The sequence below is a fragment of the Cynocephalus volans genome, chromosome 3, assembly GCF_027409185.1.
Source record: "Cynocephalus volans isolate mCynVol1 chromosome 3, mCynVol1.pri, whole genome shotgun sequence".
NCBI classification, from domain to species: Eukaryota; Metazoa; Chordata; class Mammalia; order Dermoptera; family Cynocephalidae; genus Cynocephalus; species Cynocephalus volans.
In genome coordinates this window covers 62,912,096-62,926,295 of record NC_084462.1, presented here as the reverse complement: position 1 = coordinate 62,926,295, position 14,200 = coordinate 62,912,096, and the positions used below count along the sequence as shown (strand labels likewise).

Below are 14,200 nucleotides of genomic sequence, written 5' to 3'. Positions count from 1 at the left end.
GTTTTGTAGTTTCAGCATTTTAGCTTAAAACAAGTAATTATTTATTCTGCGCAATGTAAGCTAATTGTGAATTGCAGCAACTTAACTAAGTTATACGAAGATCTCCATGTGAAAAATCAATACGATTAACATTTTGCCTGCTAAATTTATTAACTGAAAAATGTATATGACCTTCTGGAACTAATTATCCAACCTTTTTTTAAAATCATCTTGTCGGGCCGGCCCGTGGCTCACTCGGGAGAGTGCGGTGCTGATAGCACCAAGGCCCCGGGTTCAGATCCCATATACGGATGGCCGGTTCGCTCACTGGCTGAGCGTGGTGCTGCCAACACCAAGTCAAGGGTTAAGATCCCCTTACCGGTCATCTTTTAAAAAATAAAAAAATAAAAAAAATAAAATCATCTTGTTGATGGAACATTTGATGTGGTTGGGACAGACATGTATATTGAGAATATATGGTACTCAGCAACAACTTAAGTGTTTTATCCTAATGATCAGCTTTGGTTAAAACAGTAACATAACAGAATTAATAGACTCATGCATCCCAGGTAAAATAGTAATTCAAATTTAAATAATTCAATTTAAATAATTAAGAAATAGTAACATTTAAAAAATGCTTAAGGTTGAACACCCATATAATTTATGGTGGATAATTTAAGTCTAGCGGAAATCAGTTTAGAGTTTAATGATTAAATAAAGTTCTCTTTAGCAACTATAAAACAAGTGTGAAATTCTGGTTAATGATATCTAAAATATTAGGTTATAGGAAGTTATAGTATCACACAAAGTGAGCATAATAATCTAATTCAATTAATATAATGCCATCTGAGTCTTGCCAGAGGATCACAATGGCAAATTACTAAAAAATTAAGGGCTGCATCATGTGTGATACTTTCATATGTGATATCTTCACTGCTAATAGATGGTGCCATACAATCAGTTACATTCCGCCATGGTCCATCTTCATAGGTGGAGGAAACCTTGGCTGGATTGGACAGAATGACTGTAATCTGGGGCAGCTTCTATCCCTTGTAGTTAGACTAATAATGAGGATAAACCTGGCTTATATGACAAACTAAGAATGCCAAATGTGTCCAGCTCAATTTTAAAAAGGAATATACTTAAAAGTCTATTTGTAAATCATATTCCAACATCCACAATTTTAGAGTCTAATCTGGCTTCTTATATTTCAATCTGCCACTCTTAAACCAACAAACAGTAGTACACAGTTTTATAGGTGCAAAACTAAACAAACAACTTCAGGAAGGTTACTCATATAAGAATCTTCAACACAAGTTCAAATTCTGCCTTTATTTACAAAATGGTCTGATAAAATATCCCCCCCATACTTACAGATCTCTTCCACAACACGTCACACAATGATTTTAGCAATGTTAATAGCACCATTCGTGTATTATTTAAAATCAAGATTTCATTTCAGTCACTACGTTGATTCATAATCATTTACATCCATGGATGAGATAAGTGAGTATACTGGGACTATCTGCAGCTCCATGGTAAGGATTCCTGGGTCCAGCACAAAAGGCTTTGCAGTTAGCAGTTTGAAAGGTATCCATGGTGAGTAGATACTATGAGAATTTTCGTGCCACAAAGTTTAATAATCCTCCATGTTTGTACAGTGTTATTTCCACATCATTTTCAAATGAAGCAATCACACCGAATACTTTTCCTGTGCTTGTCTTTAAACAAACAAAAACATCTCATATGAGTGGTAGAATCTTCAAAGTCTTAATGGTTAAGACCATTTGTCTTCATATTCACAGTGTCTATACTCACCACATAATCAGTCTGATCTTCCTAGCTTCATATAATCTGATTGCCTGAAACCCTTTTTCTGTTTGAAAAACACCTGAGATACCTGACCATGGGCTTCACAGCTAAGTAGAAAACCAGATATTTTCATTACTAATTCTAAATGACAAGTATTATATATACTACCTAGACACTAAATCAAAATATTTAGATTTTGACTTATTAATTGGGGAAGTTATATACTCACTACCCATTCATTTTACATTAAGTACTCATTGCATTCAATAACTTTTCCTCTTTTACTCTTTTTTCTTAGTTGGAGAGTCTGTAACTCTAATCTTGAATGCTCACCTTTGCCTTCTCTTTGCAGTGTTGTATATGCCTGGGTTAAAATTAGACCAGGACAGAGAGAGTGAAAACTAGGAAAAGGAAGTTGACATATGTAATTGGAAAAGTCAAGATTCCCCTCTCTATGTATATTTTTGGACTAAGCATCCATTTCTTTCTTCTTTTCCTCAGAGGACATGAATTATATTAACCCAGGTTTAAGTATGTAGGAAATAGCCATTTTAACCTACGACTTATGTTCACTAACTGACATTAGTATGCAATTTATAGCAATTGTTTCTTATTCAATTTATAACCATCTACTTGGGTACAGAATGCACAATTATATAATTGAGAATTTTAGAGATACCTTTATATTTAATGTAATTCCAGGAGACAGTTCTTCAGGAAATGTTAAAGAAAATGTTTCTCTGCCAGAGAGGCCCAAGGAATCTGCATTTTCTCCTGGAAGGAACTGAAGTGGAGCTATGCCAATTCCAATCAAATGATCTTTGTGTATTTTTTCATAACTTTCAGCCAAAACAGCTTTCACACCCTGTAACAAATGTACATTTTATTTCCTCTAATCATTTCTGAAAATTGATTCTTTGAGCATTTTAAAGGGGAAAAAAAAATCTACTTTAGGCCTTTCTATCTAATCTGCTACCCCATATTGAGGTCAATGCTGTATCACAATATTTACAGAAACCTTTTATACATTATTTTTCTGTATTTTAAAAGATTCCCTAAATTATTCTGACTCCCCCACACCCCTTGCCACTCCAGAGTTAAGGACTTTCAGTGCCTATACCACACAGTAAGAGCTCTAAAAATGGGGATAGCTGTGTTGACCTCAAATAGGGCTCAGCAGGATTTCTGTTTAAACATGGCAGATCTGACATATGTGTTCATTAACACTCTCTCTTGAAATGCCACTAAAATAAAGGAATAAGGAAGGTATAAACCCATAGCAACAATGGGAACAGGATGACAGAATTCTATAAATATGCTATTTAGAAGATAAAGATAGGTAACTGACTTAGTAGGTAATGTTGAAATACAGAATGATAAACTGAAATTAGAGAGTGATACCAATAAGGTCTCAGTGAATTTGCAACACAGACCCAGGAAAGGCTTGAGACTCAGAGGCATGAGGTTTCAGAACACTAGGGGTGCTGGTTAGAAGTCTATAAAAAGCAGTAAGACCTCCAGCTCAATCCCCACTCCAGAAAACTGAAAGTTTATTCTCTGGAGAAAATGAGCTAGAGAGGCTCTAGAGCTGTGCTTCTTATTTCTCATCTTTTTTCCCATTATCATCTACCCACAGAGCCTTTTAAGACATTTTTTCCCTTAACCACATCTTCCTCACTTTTCCTCCCTCTGAAATTTTAATACCACAAACATACTATATCTGTTTATATACTGTACCTCTATCTGTACTTTATACATAAAATGAGTAAAATTTTGTTTTACCACGTAAGAACCAAGTTTTGCCCTTTGGGAGCACCATCACCCCTGCTGGGAATGCATTCTCTAGACTGAGGAACACTGGGCATAGGAGAAGGCTCTTGTGAGAGTATCAGATTGGAAACAGGGGATTAAGTTGAAGTCTGCATCCTGAACAAGTCTCTTTCATTGAAGAAACTAAATGGCCTCAGAGAAAATACTTACAGATAAATAGGGCTCTCTCAATGAAAAAGGAAGCATATCACCCATAGTAAGGCCCACTAATTGACAAAATCCAGCCCACACCCATAGCTTGTAATCAGTTTTTTTAATATTTAACTGAATGGACAGCCAAGGATCATATGAGAAAAGCCTCCACCATAAAAAAACAAAGACAAAACTTTTCAGAATAAGAAGAACCTATATCTATAATTAATATTTATAATACTTATAATTAATAGATAAGAGAATTTGGTTTATTCCTACAACTTCTCAAAGTATTTACATTTTAAAGGAAAATTAAAGATTTGAAATGAATGAAGTCTGTTTCTTCCTTTCTTTCTTTCTTTTTTTTTTTGTGGCTGGCCAGCGTGGGGATCCAAACCCTTGACCTATGCTGCTACAAGGTGGCATGCTAACCAACTGAGCCAACTAGCCAGCCTAAAAAAGAAAGAAGTCTGTATGATGGGCCTTGAGGGTTGTGTTTTGGCTGGCCTTTTTACAGCTACAATTGTAAAGAGAAGCACATGTGACTATGAAATGGCAGAAAGCACATGTCACATAACTATTTCCTCCACCAGATGGCTTATTTGCTCTGCAACAAAGAAACAGTCTCAGAAGAAATGTCTTCCTAGCAGACAGTCAGGCACCATCATCTCCTACTTGGGGGAAAAAAAAAAAGGTCAAATTTGGCCCAATATTTCTGAGTCTCTTAATCCCTGATAGAGCAAATCAGAGAAAATTAAACGAAAGGAGGAAAAGTAAAATTACCAATGGGTGCAAATAATTACTACAAAGTAATAGTTTAAGACAGAATCTCCTTTCCCTCTACCATACTGGCTTCTTTACATAAGACTGATATAGGCCTAAAAATTCAAAGTATTAAAACACTACTAGATGAGTACAAAATATTATCTAAGATCACTGAAAAAAAAAAAAAAAACCCATAAATTAGGTCCATATAAGCATTAAAAAATCCAAATAAGCAAAATAAACTTTGACAGAATGTTACTGACAAAAGGGAATATTTGAAACTCCTTGAAGCTTAAGATAAATTTAAGAATCAGTACCAATAAATATGGTCCTTTGGCAGCCCAGTCTCTTGAATTTCCTGAACCATATTTCTTTCCTGCTAAAATAATCAGTGGGATACCTTCTTTCTGGTACAGCTCTGCAGCCTCAAATACATCTAGCTGTAAATTAAAACAAACACAAAAATCGTTAATACAAATTTTGATACAGTTAGCAATTGCCAAAATACTTTGCATACATCCTTACCATCTGTCCGGATGGAAAATGAATTGTTTTAGGAGCTGGTTTTCCAATAAACTTATTAAAAAGCTTAATATTTGCAAAAGTGCCTCTTGTCATCACAGCATCATTACCTCTTCGGGCTCCATAAGAATTGAATTCACGAGGAGTAAGGCTACAAAAAAGTTATGAAAGTCAATTTTCATTCCAGATGGAAATTCATCACACATTACTGGGTTGTGAAACTTATTAAAATATTTTTTTTATTATGGAAAATGTCAAGCATGTACAAAAGTAGAGAAAACAGAATAGTGAATGTGCATGTACCTATCACCAAACCATAATAATCAACTCATGGACTCTTTGTTCCTTTTCTATAATTATCCCCATTAGATCATTTTTAAGGACAACTCAGATATCACATTTTAACTGTATATATTTCAGTATGCTTCTCTAAAAGATATGGACTCTTAAATACCACCTTTAACTCCCCCTCCCCCCTCCCCAAATCACAATAAATTCTTAACATCAGATAGCCACTCAATATTCAAATGTCCCTGAATTTTTCCATACTTTTTGTTTAAGTTGGTTTGTTCAAATCAGAATTCAAATAAAGTTCATAAATGCATGCATCAAGTCCCTATTAATCTATACATTCTACATGCTCTCTTTTCCCCCCTCTTGTACTTTGAAGAAACTAGGCCATTTGTTACACAGTTTTCTGTATTTAGATTGTGTTGACTACATCCCTATGGTATCATTTTACATGTTCTTCTGTCCCCTGTATTTTTTGTAAACTAGATATCAGATCCAGTGGCTTGATAAGATTTGGGTTTTTAATTTTTGGCAACAGTGCTTCATAGATTTATACTTCCATCAGGAGACACATAATATCCAATTCTTTTTCTGGAATGTTATCAGCAATTCATCACCATGGTCTAGATTGATTATTCATTAGAGACTGTAAAATAGTGATACTCTAATTAAATCATTACTTCATTTTTTTTAATCTGGAAAACATCTATAAAGGTAATTTTTCCTTCAATTATTTGGTTTTACTGAAATACATTACATACAAAAAAGACTGGTTAAAGATTTGTTTACCAGTTTTCAAACTAATAAGTTGGTTCTCTATCATCTTCCAAACGTAACTAATATGACAATTTTTGGGTTTTTTTCATTATCAACTCACGGATTTAAATATATTTATAACGTTTCAATCTATTCCAGTTATTATTCTTATTAATGCTCAAACTGTTCCCCTTTCATTGGTGACAGATTCAGTTTGGTTCCTGAAACCTTTTGACAGAAGCCTGGTGGCTCTGATAGCTCCCTTGCTTTTGGTATAAAACGTCCAGAATCATTTTGTACATCTTCCAGTTCCAGTTCTGGACTCAATCATTTCTCCAAGAAGCAGTGGTTACTTGTAATGGGAAATGGTATTTGGAAACCATAATCTGGGTGCTAGGGGTGCTCATTGCTACTGGATTAGTAACTATATAAATGACGTTTTAGGGACAAGAAACAACTGAACATAAGTATCTCATCAACAACCAACTTTTACTGGCCTCTAATTTGGTCTTTTCTGCACAGGCAACAATACTCTAAACTTGTACATTTAAACTTCTTCAGGATGGGAGTGGTGGGAGTTTGAGTCTCTTTATTTTTAGACAATTCTAACCAAAGTGAACTACTGAATTAAATGTGCTAAGAAATCCATACTAGAAGTCATAATAAATATAAAAATTGTATATTTGAGAGAAGTGGTGACTGGTTTTCTTCTGTGGAGGCTATGTCACAATTATGACCAAGACAGAAATCACAACCAAAAAATATTCAGGGGAAAGAAAACTTAAAATCATAGGCTCAAAAAACAAATTCATTTTTTTTATTTGATACACATCAATCCCAGCCTCACACATGTACATTTGATAGCCTATAAAATACACATTTAAATTCTATACTCTTAATAATGGGAGGCTGGTTAGAACCAAACGATGAGGCTTCATTTAGTAGGTCACACCCAGCTGACTTTTCAACAAAATAGCACTGAAAAAGAAAAATCCTGTTTCTTTTCTTTTTTTTTTTTAAAAGATGACCAGTAAGGGGATCTTAACCCTTGACTTGGTGTTGTCAGCACCACGCTCTCCCAAGTGAGCTAACCGGCCACCCCTATATAGGATCCAAACCCGTGGCCTTGGTGTTATCAGCACCACACTCTCCCGAGTGAGCCACAGGCCGGCCCGAAAAATCCTGTTTCTAATCAGTTGTTTAGTTAGAATATAAGAGCTCAATTTAAAGCAGCAATTTCAGTATCTAAAGTTGTAAGCAAAGACAGGTGCAAAAGGTACCCCCCAATTTTCACTTAAGTCAAATACATGGGTACTTCAAAAAGTTCATGGAAAAATTTGTATTATCTTTTAATTCCATTTTTCCACAAACTTTTTGAAGTACTCTTGTACATGGACAATCAGACACTTATGATAGCATGTACTTACTGGGTAAAGGAACATGACCAGTAGAAGCCTCTTGATAATCAGTAAGAAAGATAAAACAAAAACACCCTAAAACCATGCACACATACCCTCTATTTGTCAAATACTTAGCGGCAGCACTATTCCTAGCGATACTTCCAGCAGGTGATATATGATCTGTCGTGACAGAGTCTCCCAAATATAATAAGACATGGGCATTTTCAATAGGCTGGAGTGCAACTGGCTCTTTGGTCTAAAAGGTAAAAGTTCAAGGCATTTAACTCTTCACAAGGTTTCTTAGTTTATAACAATCTTTAAAAGATCAAACAGTAAAACAGTACTTACAAGTTTATCAAAAAATGAAGGACATCTGATATAAGTAGATTTTAAGTCCCATGGAAACAAAACTGAATCTGGTGCTTCTAAGGAATTCCACCATTTATTTCCCATCTGTGAATATGGTTTTGGATGATGAATCAAAGGAAAGATAAAAGGAGTCAGAAAAAGAAGCTTACGAAAATGATTAAGAGAATAAAGCAGTACTTAGGTCAGAATTAAAAAAAAATAGGCCTTATCCATTTTGAAAGACAGCTAAGACAGTGAATTCTATAAAATCATAACATTTTTGGACAGAATAATTAAAGATTTGCTCATCAAATTCCAGCACACCAGATCATCAGGAAAACCCAAGAGTTAAGTTTCAATATAAACTGAACATAAAGGCTTCACAGAGTCCAAAAAAGCTAAAGAATTTAGAAAGATCTACATGTGTTACTAAAAAGAGATTAAGCATGTGTAGGGTATTCTGTTAATCTTTAAGAATGTTATCATGGAGAAAAACCTCTGCTTTTTTTCAAAATATTTGGCTCATATATTTGGTCCTTTGGTCCTGGCTTCACACTATATCCAAAAATCTGTTTCTCAGCACCTCCACTGCTACCCCAGTGATCCACCCCATCAACATCTTTTACTTTGGACTACTGCAACTGGTCTTCCTGCTTATATCCTAATTACTCAACCCTTCTCCCCCCACAATATATTTTCAATACACAGACAAAGCAATCTTTTTTGGTAGACTATGACACACCTCTGTTCAAAACCTTCCTTTGGCTCCCCCTCTCACCTCACTTAGGGTAAAAGACTTTTGTTATAATGGCCTAAAATTCCCTATGGGATCTAGACCTCCATTTTCTTTCTGACATCAGTTCCTAACACCACTCTTCTTATTACTATGCTCTAGTCACACTGCCCTCATTAAGACTCCCTCCTTAAGGCCTTACTCTGATTAATACTTACTACTTTTTAACAAATAATAAATATCATATAATTTACCTAATTATTGTCTTTACAATTCACTGCCTGTCTCTCCCCATGACAACTGTGTTTTGTTCACTGATGTATTCCAAACACCTAGAACAGAACCTGGCACACAGTAAGGACTCGATAAACATTTGCTCACTGAATAGGTACTATTTCTGCCCTCATATTTATATTCTCTGTTCTTAAAATAAAAGTCTGTATACATGATTTGCCTGCATGTGCGTTAAAACAGCTCTGGGAAGATGCTTTAAGAAAGACATCACTAGTTTTTCTAGAGAGGCAAACTAAATGGCTAGACTGGAGCAAGCAGGATTGTATTGTTTGCTCTTATTTCTTTTGAATTTTGAATCATTTGAATGGGAGTGACAAGGGCAGTTTCTATGAAGTCTGCCCACATTCAGGATGCCAAGTATAAGTGCCTACTATACATTTCTAATAAGCAAATAAAATCAGTTCTAATTACTCTAAGCCATTCTCTTTGTAATTAGGGATTACAGACACAAAGTACCTATTACTCATTAAAAATTTCACATTCAAAGTAATGTATTTTTAATTTCTAGTCTATTCAGCAAGATGCATGAAATAAAAGACTGAACTTTATTAAGCTATTTAAGAAACAAATAAGACTCTTACCTCTATTTTTTCTTTTAGTGTTTTAAACATGGATAGTATAACATGTTCTTCTTCTACCTGATGAACTTCTTCTTGACTAGGCCAAATATCATGCAGATAAATGTTCTTGCCAGTAGGGTCAGTACCTGGTTAAAAGATTTTAATATGATATTCAATAGAAAAAGTGTGAACATTTTGAGGGAGTTATTTTTTATAAGACATATCATAAAAACCAAGTAAATTATCAACATGGTGCTTCAGGCTTAAGTAACTAGAAGAACTAATTATTTGTACATTTTATATTCTTCACATGAACACAGAAATTAATAACTATGCATTATCATAAGTTTTCCTGAAATAATTCAAAGAATGGATAGTCTAAGAAGCATTAAAAAAAATAGCAACTTTTGGGGGAAAAGTGTGTGCAGGTATGCATATATATAAAGGAAAAGATACCTAAAGGCTCTGTCTGGAAATCTATATTCACTGTGCCTGCTATGGCATAAGCTACCACTAAGGGTGGAGAGGCAAGATAATTGGCACGAACACAATCACAAAGACGACCTTCAAAATTTTTGTTTCCAGATAAAACTCCACAGGTAACCAAATCACCCTGAAAAAAACAAACAAACAAAAAAGGATACACACATACACAAATAAATGTATTCAGTTTAAAAGATGGTATAAATTTGGATAATCATATATAAGCAATCTCAAATACCAGTGTGAGGGCAAGATAACCAAAAAACATATTGCTAATTTTAGGTATAGAACAATCAGTCCTACAAATAAACTAAAATAATTCCTTACATTCTTTTGAATCATTTTAAGATTCATAGGTTACTCTTCCCAAGAAGTATAAGGACTATAAAAATATAAATACACAAATATTATTTTCCATAATTTAATAACAAAACATAGTTAAGAAAACCCACTTAGATAGTTTGCTGATCCACACACTTTACCTGTTTTACTGCATTTAAAACTGCTTCTGATAAGGGTGCTGTATTTCCCACACAGGTTGAACATCCATAGCCAACTATTTCAAATCTGCATTTCAAAATATAAATGTCACTGGACAACACATCACAGCATTTGTAAAGAAAACAAGTTTTATCTTTCATTTCCATCACTGTAGTAAGAGAACTTAAAAGAATATTCATGACATGGATTAACATTAACCTTCATCAATCTATGTTTCACAACATTCTGAACAATTGATTCTAACTCTCAGGCATGCTTTTTGTATTGAACTGAAACCTTTGAAGAGCCTTCATACTTAAGACATTCCCTGTTAAGTCAACAGCACCTATCACACTACATAAGAAAATTCCTTAAATACTATTTGCTAGGAATATAACATTACCTTTTAAAAAACTGATACTGTACTTCCATCCAAAGAGGTTTAAACTGTAAAGTATCAGGAGGACCTGGCTATAACAATCTGACCAATGGCCCCAATTGGGCACTAGAAATGAGTAAATCTTTCAATTCTCAACCAATTAAACCCAAGAGTCCCTGACAATAATTTCAAAATGATATAACTAGAAGATTACAGTATAATCTTCTAAATTACTTTTAGCTGTTGTTCTAAAAGCAAAACATCTAAAATTTATCAGGTGTGCAAAAGAACTGATGGTTTATATAAGACAATATGTTGCAAAATATACATTGAAAACACAAATAGCATCAATTATTTTTGTTACATAAGAAACAAAAATTACTTTCTCTAAAGTTCAGGGACAGCTTAACCTATGTATTATAGACCTAATAACTTCACAAAACCTCAATTAAGACAATTTACTCAGTCAATAAATGCAACCCATAATGTTTCATTCTTCTCTGAACTTATCTACACAACTTTGGAAATTATGTACTACTTGGTGACATCTCTCATACTGTCTGTCACCATCATTTGGTTTTACTTGTTTACCCTGTCTTTCCAACTAAGTATCCTAAAGCTAGGATCATGTCTCCTACTTCTATGTAGCTAATGCCTTGTTCATTGGATATGCCCAATAAGTGCTGAATATTAAATAAGGCCTCAACAATTGTGCAGTAATGGCAAGGTTAACAAGTAGAACTCAAGCATATTTTTTCTGTCTTCTCTTTGTATATGAAAGAACTTAACAAGCAGCTTCAATAACTCCTGAATACTAATGTTAACTATTTAAGTGATAACAGTCACTTACCCAAGCTTACTAAGATATGGTAATACTCCACTTGAACTGAGGTAATGTGTAACCATCCCACTGCCTGGAGATAAACTTGTTCTTATATAAGGTTTAACACGCAGACCAGCTTCAACAGCCTTTTTAGCCAAAAGACCTGCATGGCCAACAAACAATGATTTATGACAGTGTTTATTTCCCTCTTTCACTCTTACTAAAGTAGGAAAAAATGGCTTTAACGGACTGATCTCCAATTCAGATTAAAGTCCAAATTCATAAATTTACTGTCATTATTTTCTCCATGTTATTCTATTGATTTGCTTCATTTAAGACAAATTAAAAATTGTAGCAGATATACTAGCCTTTATATTGTAAATTAAGGTACAGACCAACATTATGGCATCACGCACACAAATGGAAATAAAAGATGCACATATATAAGATATTAACTGAACCATTTTTAAATGCCATAATAATAAACTAACAGCAATTTAATATTTACTATACATGATTTCATAAAGTTAATGAACTATCCCGATGTATATACAAATCGATTTCATTTACAGTCCTTGTCAATAATCTTTTACTTCTTTTATAACTCTCAGTTGAATCTAGCACACTGTTATGGTAGTAAACTTACAGGAGATAATCAAGAAACACCTGCTAATTAACTATATTTCTAAATTAACAGAAGCAGATACAATCTAAAATTAATAGACATGTAAGTAATAGTAAAAAAATTTATCAGGGCTGGGCAGTTGGCTCAGTTAGTTAGGAGTGTGGTGCTGATAGCTGATAACACCAAGGTCCAAGGTTCAATCCCTGTACCAAAAAAACCCACAAAAATGTACCTTCTGTGTAAGAAGAACAAAACTAATAACACAACTCAAACTTAGGGTCCTATAGACCTAATTAAAGTCTCAGAAAGTCTCAATATCAAACACAGACACTGATACTCAGGCATAATCTAAGAAACAGAAAGTGACTATAACAGAAAAGCAAAAAATAACTTAGGAAAAGAAAATGTATGGCCATAAACCACAACCTACCTGCAGCAAGCATGACAGATGGATTGCAATTATTGGTACAACTGATAACTGCAGCAATGACCACTGATCCATGAGACAGCTTATATTCACTTCCTTCATAATGAATACAGATGATATCATTTTGTTTTTCAGCTGCAATTTGGAAGCCCTTAAATCCAACCTATACAAATTTGCACATAAAAATAAACTAAATATCCTGGATATGCATTAAAAAAAAAAAGATTGGTAGGAAATACAGCAGACATCTGACATTTGATGATTTAACATTCAAAGTTCTGACTATTTGTGAGTGACACTGAAAGTCTCTAACATTCAGTAATTGTAATTAAACTAAAGCATGAATTTGAATAGTCATGACAGGAGTCTGGTGGTGTTCATAACCAGAGTTTTTATCTACTAAGTCCAGCCAACTACCCAGAATCCAGATCTTATTTGGCTTTGTTGTTCTCTATTTAGTCCTGCTTACAGTAATTCTCAAGAGATGGTACAAACTTTTTCTTTGTTAAAAATGGCCCTGAAGATTTGCTCCAAAATGATCCTGTGTGTGTGAGTGCAAACAAGATTGGCTATGAGTTGGTCATCATTGAAGCAAGGTAACAGATACCTGGCAATTTATTACACTATTTTATTTTTGCACAAGTTTAACATTTTCCAAATAAAAGCCAAAAAATCATAAAAAGAAAGACTCTGCCGAGAAAGCCAACTATTAGTTCTCATAATACAACACAGAAAGTGACAGGATTGAAGCCATGATTCTCAAGCAGAAAATACAAACCCTCAAAAGCCAAAGAGGTCACTTGTTAATTCAGTTACATTTTACCAAATTTTATGAGAGTAATTACACAGTGTAGTGGCTTTTTCCTAGTCTGGGAAGTCACAAAAATCTAGAACAGTGCTGTCTAATACAACTTCCTGTGATTATTTAAATATCAATATTTGTGCTGTCCAACACAAGAGCTATAGCCATATGTAGCTATTCAGCACTTGAAATGAGGCTATTGTGACTAAGAAACAATTATAAACTTTAATTTTAATTAATTTAAGTTTTACTATAAATAGATACAATCAACCTTTGATCCTCACAGTGGAACTGGGAATAAGTTCATCAAATGACTGCCTTGCACACAGAACAGAAGGAAATTAAGCGAGTTGCTGATGTGTGCCATAATATATAAAAAAATAGCAGTGGATTGAGTTTGTGGGTCCCCTTGTTGGTTCTTTACTATGTGGCACAAAGCATGTTGACAAATAAAGTAATCTACCTTTTCATTTAAGCAAGCCTGGAAATCACTTTTCATATCGGTCACAGCAACTCTATCCTGAGGTCTTTTTGGACCACTGACAGAAGGAACTATTGAATTCAGATTAATCTGGATCACCTAGGAATAGAGAAAGGAGAGAGGGATGAATAGGTGGAGCACAGAGGACTTTTAGGCAGCAAAACTATTCTGTATGATACTGTAATGGTTAATACATGACATTATACATTAGATAAAACCCATAGAACTGTACCATACAAAGAGGGAACCCTAATATAAAATTAAATTAATAATAATAT

At 34.1% G+C, this 14,200-nt stretch overlaps 1 protein-coding gene across 1 annotated transcript in view; it reads right to left on the bottom strand.

Annotated features, from left to right (window-relative positions):
- Positions 1 to 1,277: 1,277 nt before the first annotated feature.
- IREB2 (iron responsive element binding protein 2) overlaps positions 1,278 to 14,200 on the bottom strand; it is a 42,902-nt gene continuing 29,979 nt past the window's right edge. Inside the window, exons 11-22 of the mRNA XM_063089346.1 lie at positions 13,905 to 14,021; positions 12,643 to 12,802; positions 11,615 to 11,750; positions 10,388 to 10,472; positions 9,879 to 10,035; positions 9,444 to 9,568; positions 7,836 to 7,940; positions 7,601 to 7,743; positions 5,044 to 5,191; positions 4,836 to 4,958; positions 2,471 to 2,656; positions 1,278 to 1,700 (exon numbers count right to left, since the gene is read on the bottom strand). Of these exons, the coding sequence (XP_062945416.1) occupies positions 1,590 to 1,700; positions 2,471 to 2,656; positions 4,836 to 4,958; positions 5,044 to 5,191; positions 7,601 to 7,743; positions 7,836 to 7,940; positions 9,444 to 9,568; positions 9,879 to 10,035; positions 10,388 to 10,472; positions 11,615 to 11,750; positions 12,643 to 12,802; positions 13,905 to 14,021 (1,596 nt within the window). The 3' untranslated portion in view covers positions 1,278 to 1,589. The remainder of the gene's footprint in view (positions 1,701 to 2,470; positions 2,657 to 4,835; positions 4,959 to 5,043; positions 5,192 to 7,600; positions 7,744 to 7,835; positions 7,941 to 9,443; positions 9,569 to 9,878; positions 10,036 to 10,387; positions 10,473 to 11,614; positions 11,751 to 12,642; positions 12,803 to 13,904; positions 14,022 to 14,200) is intronic.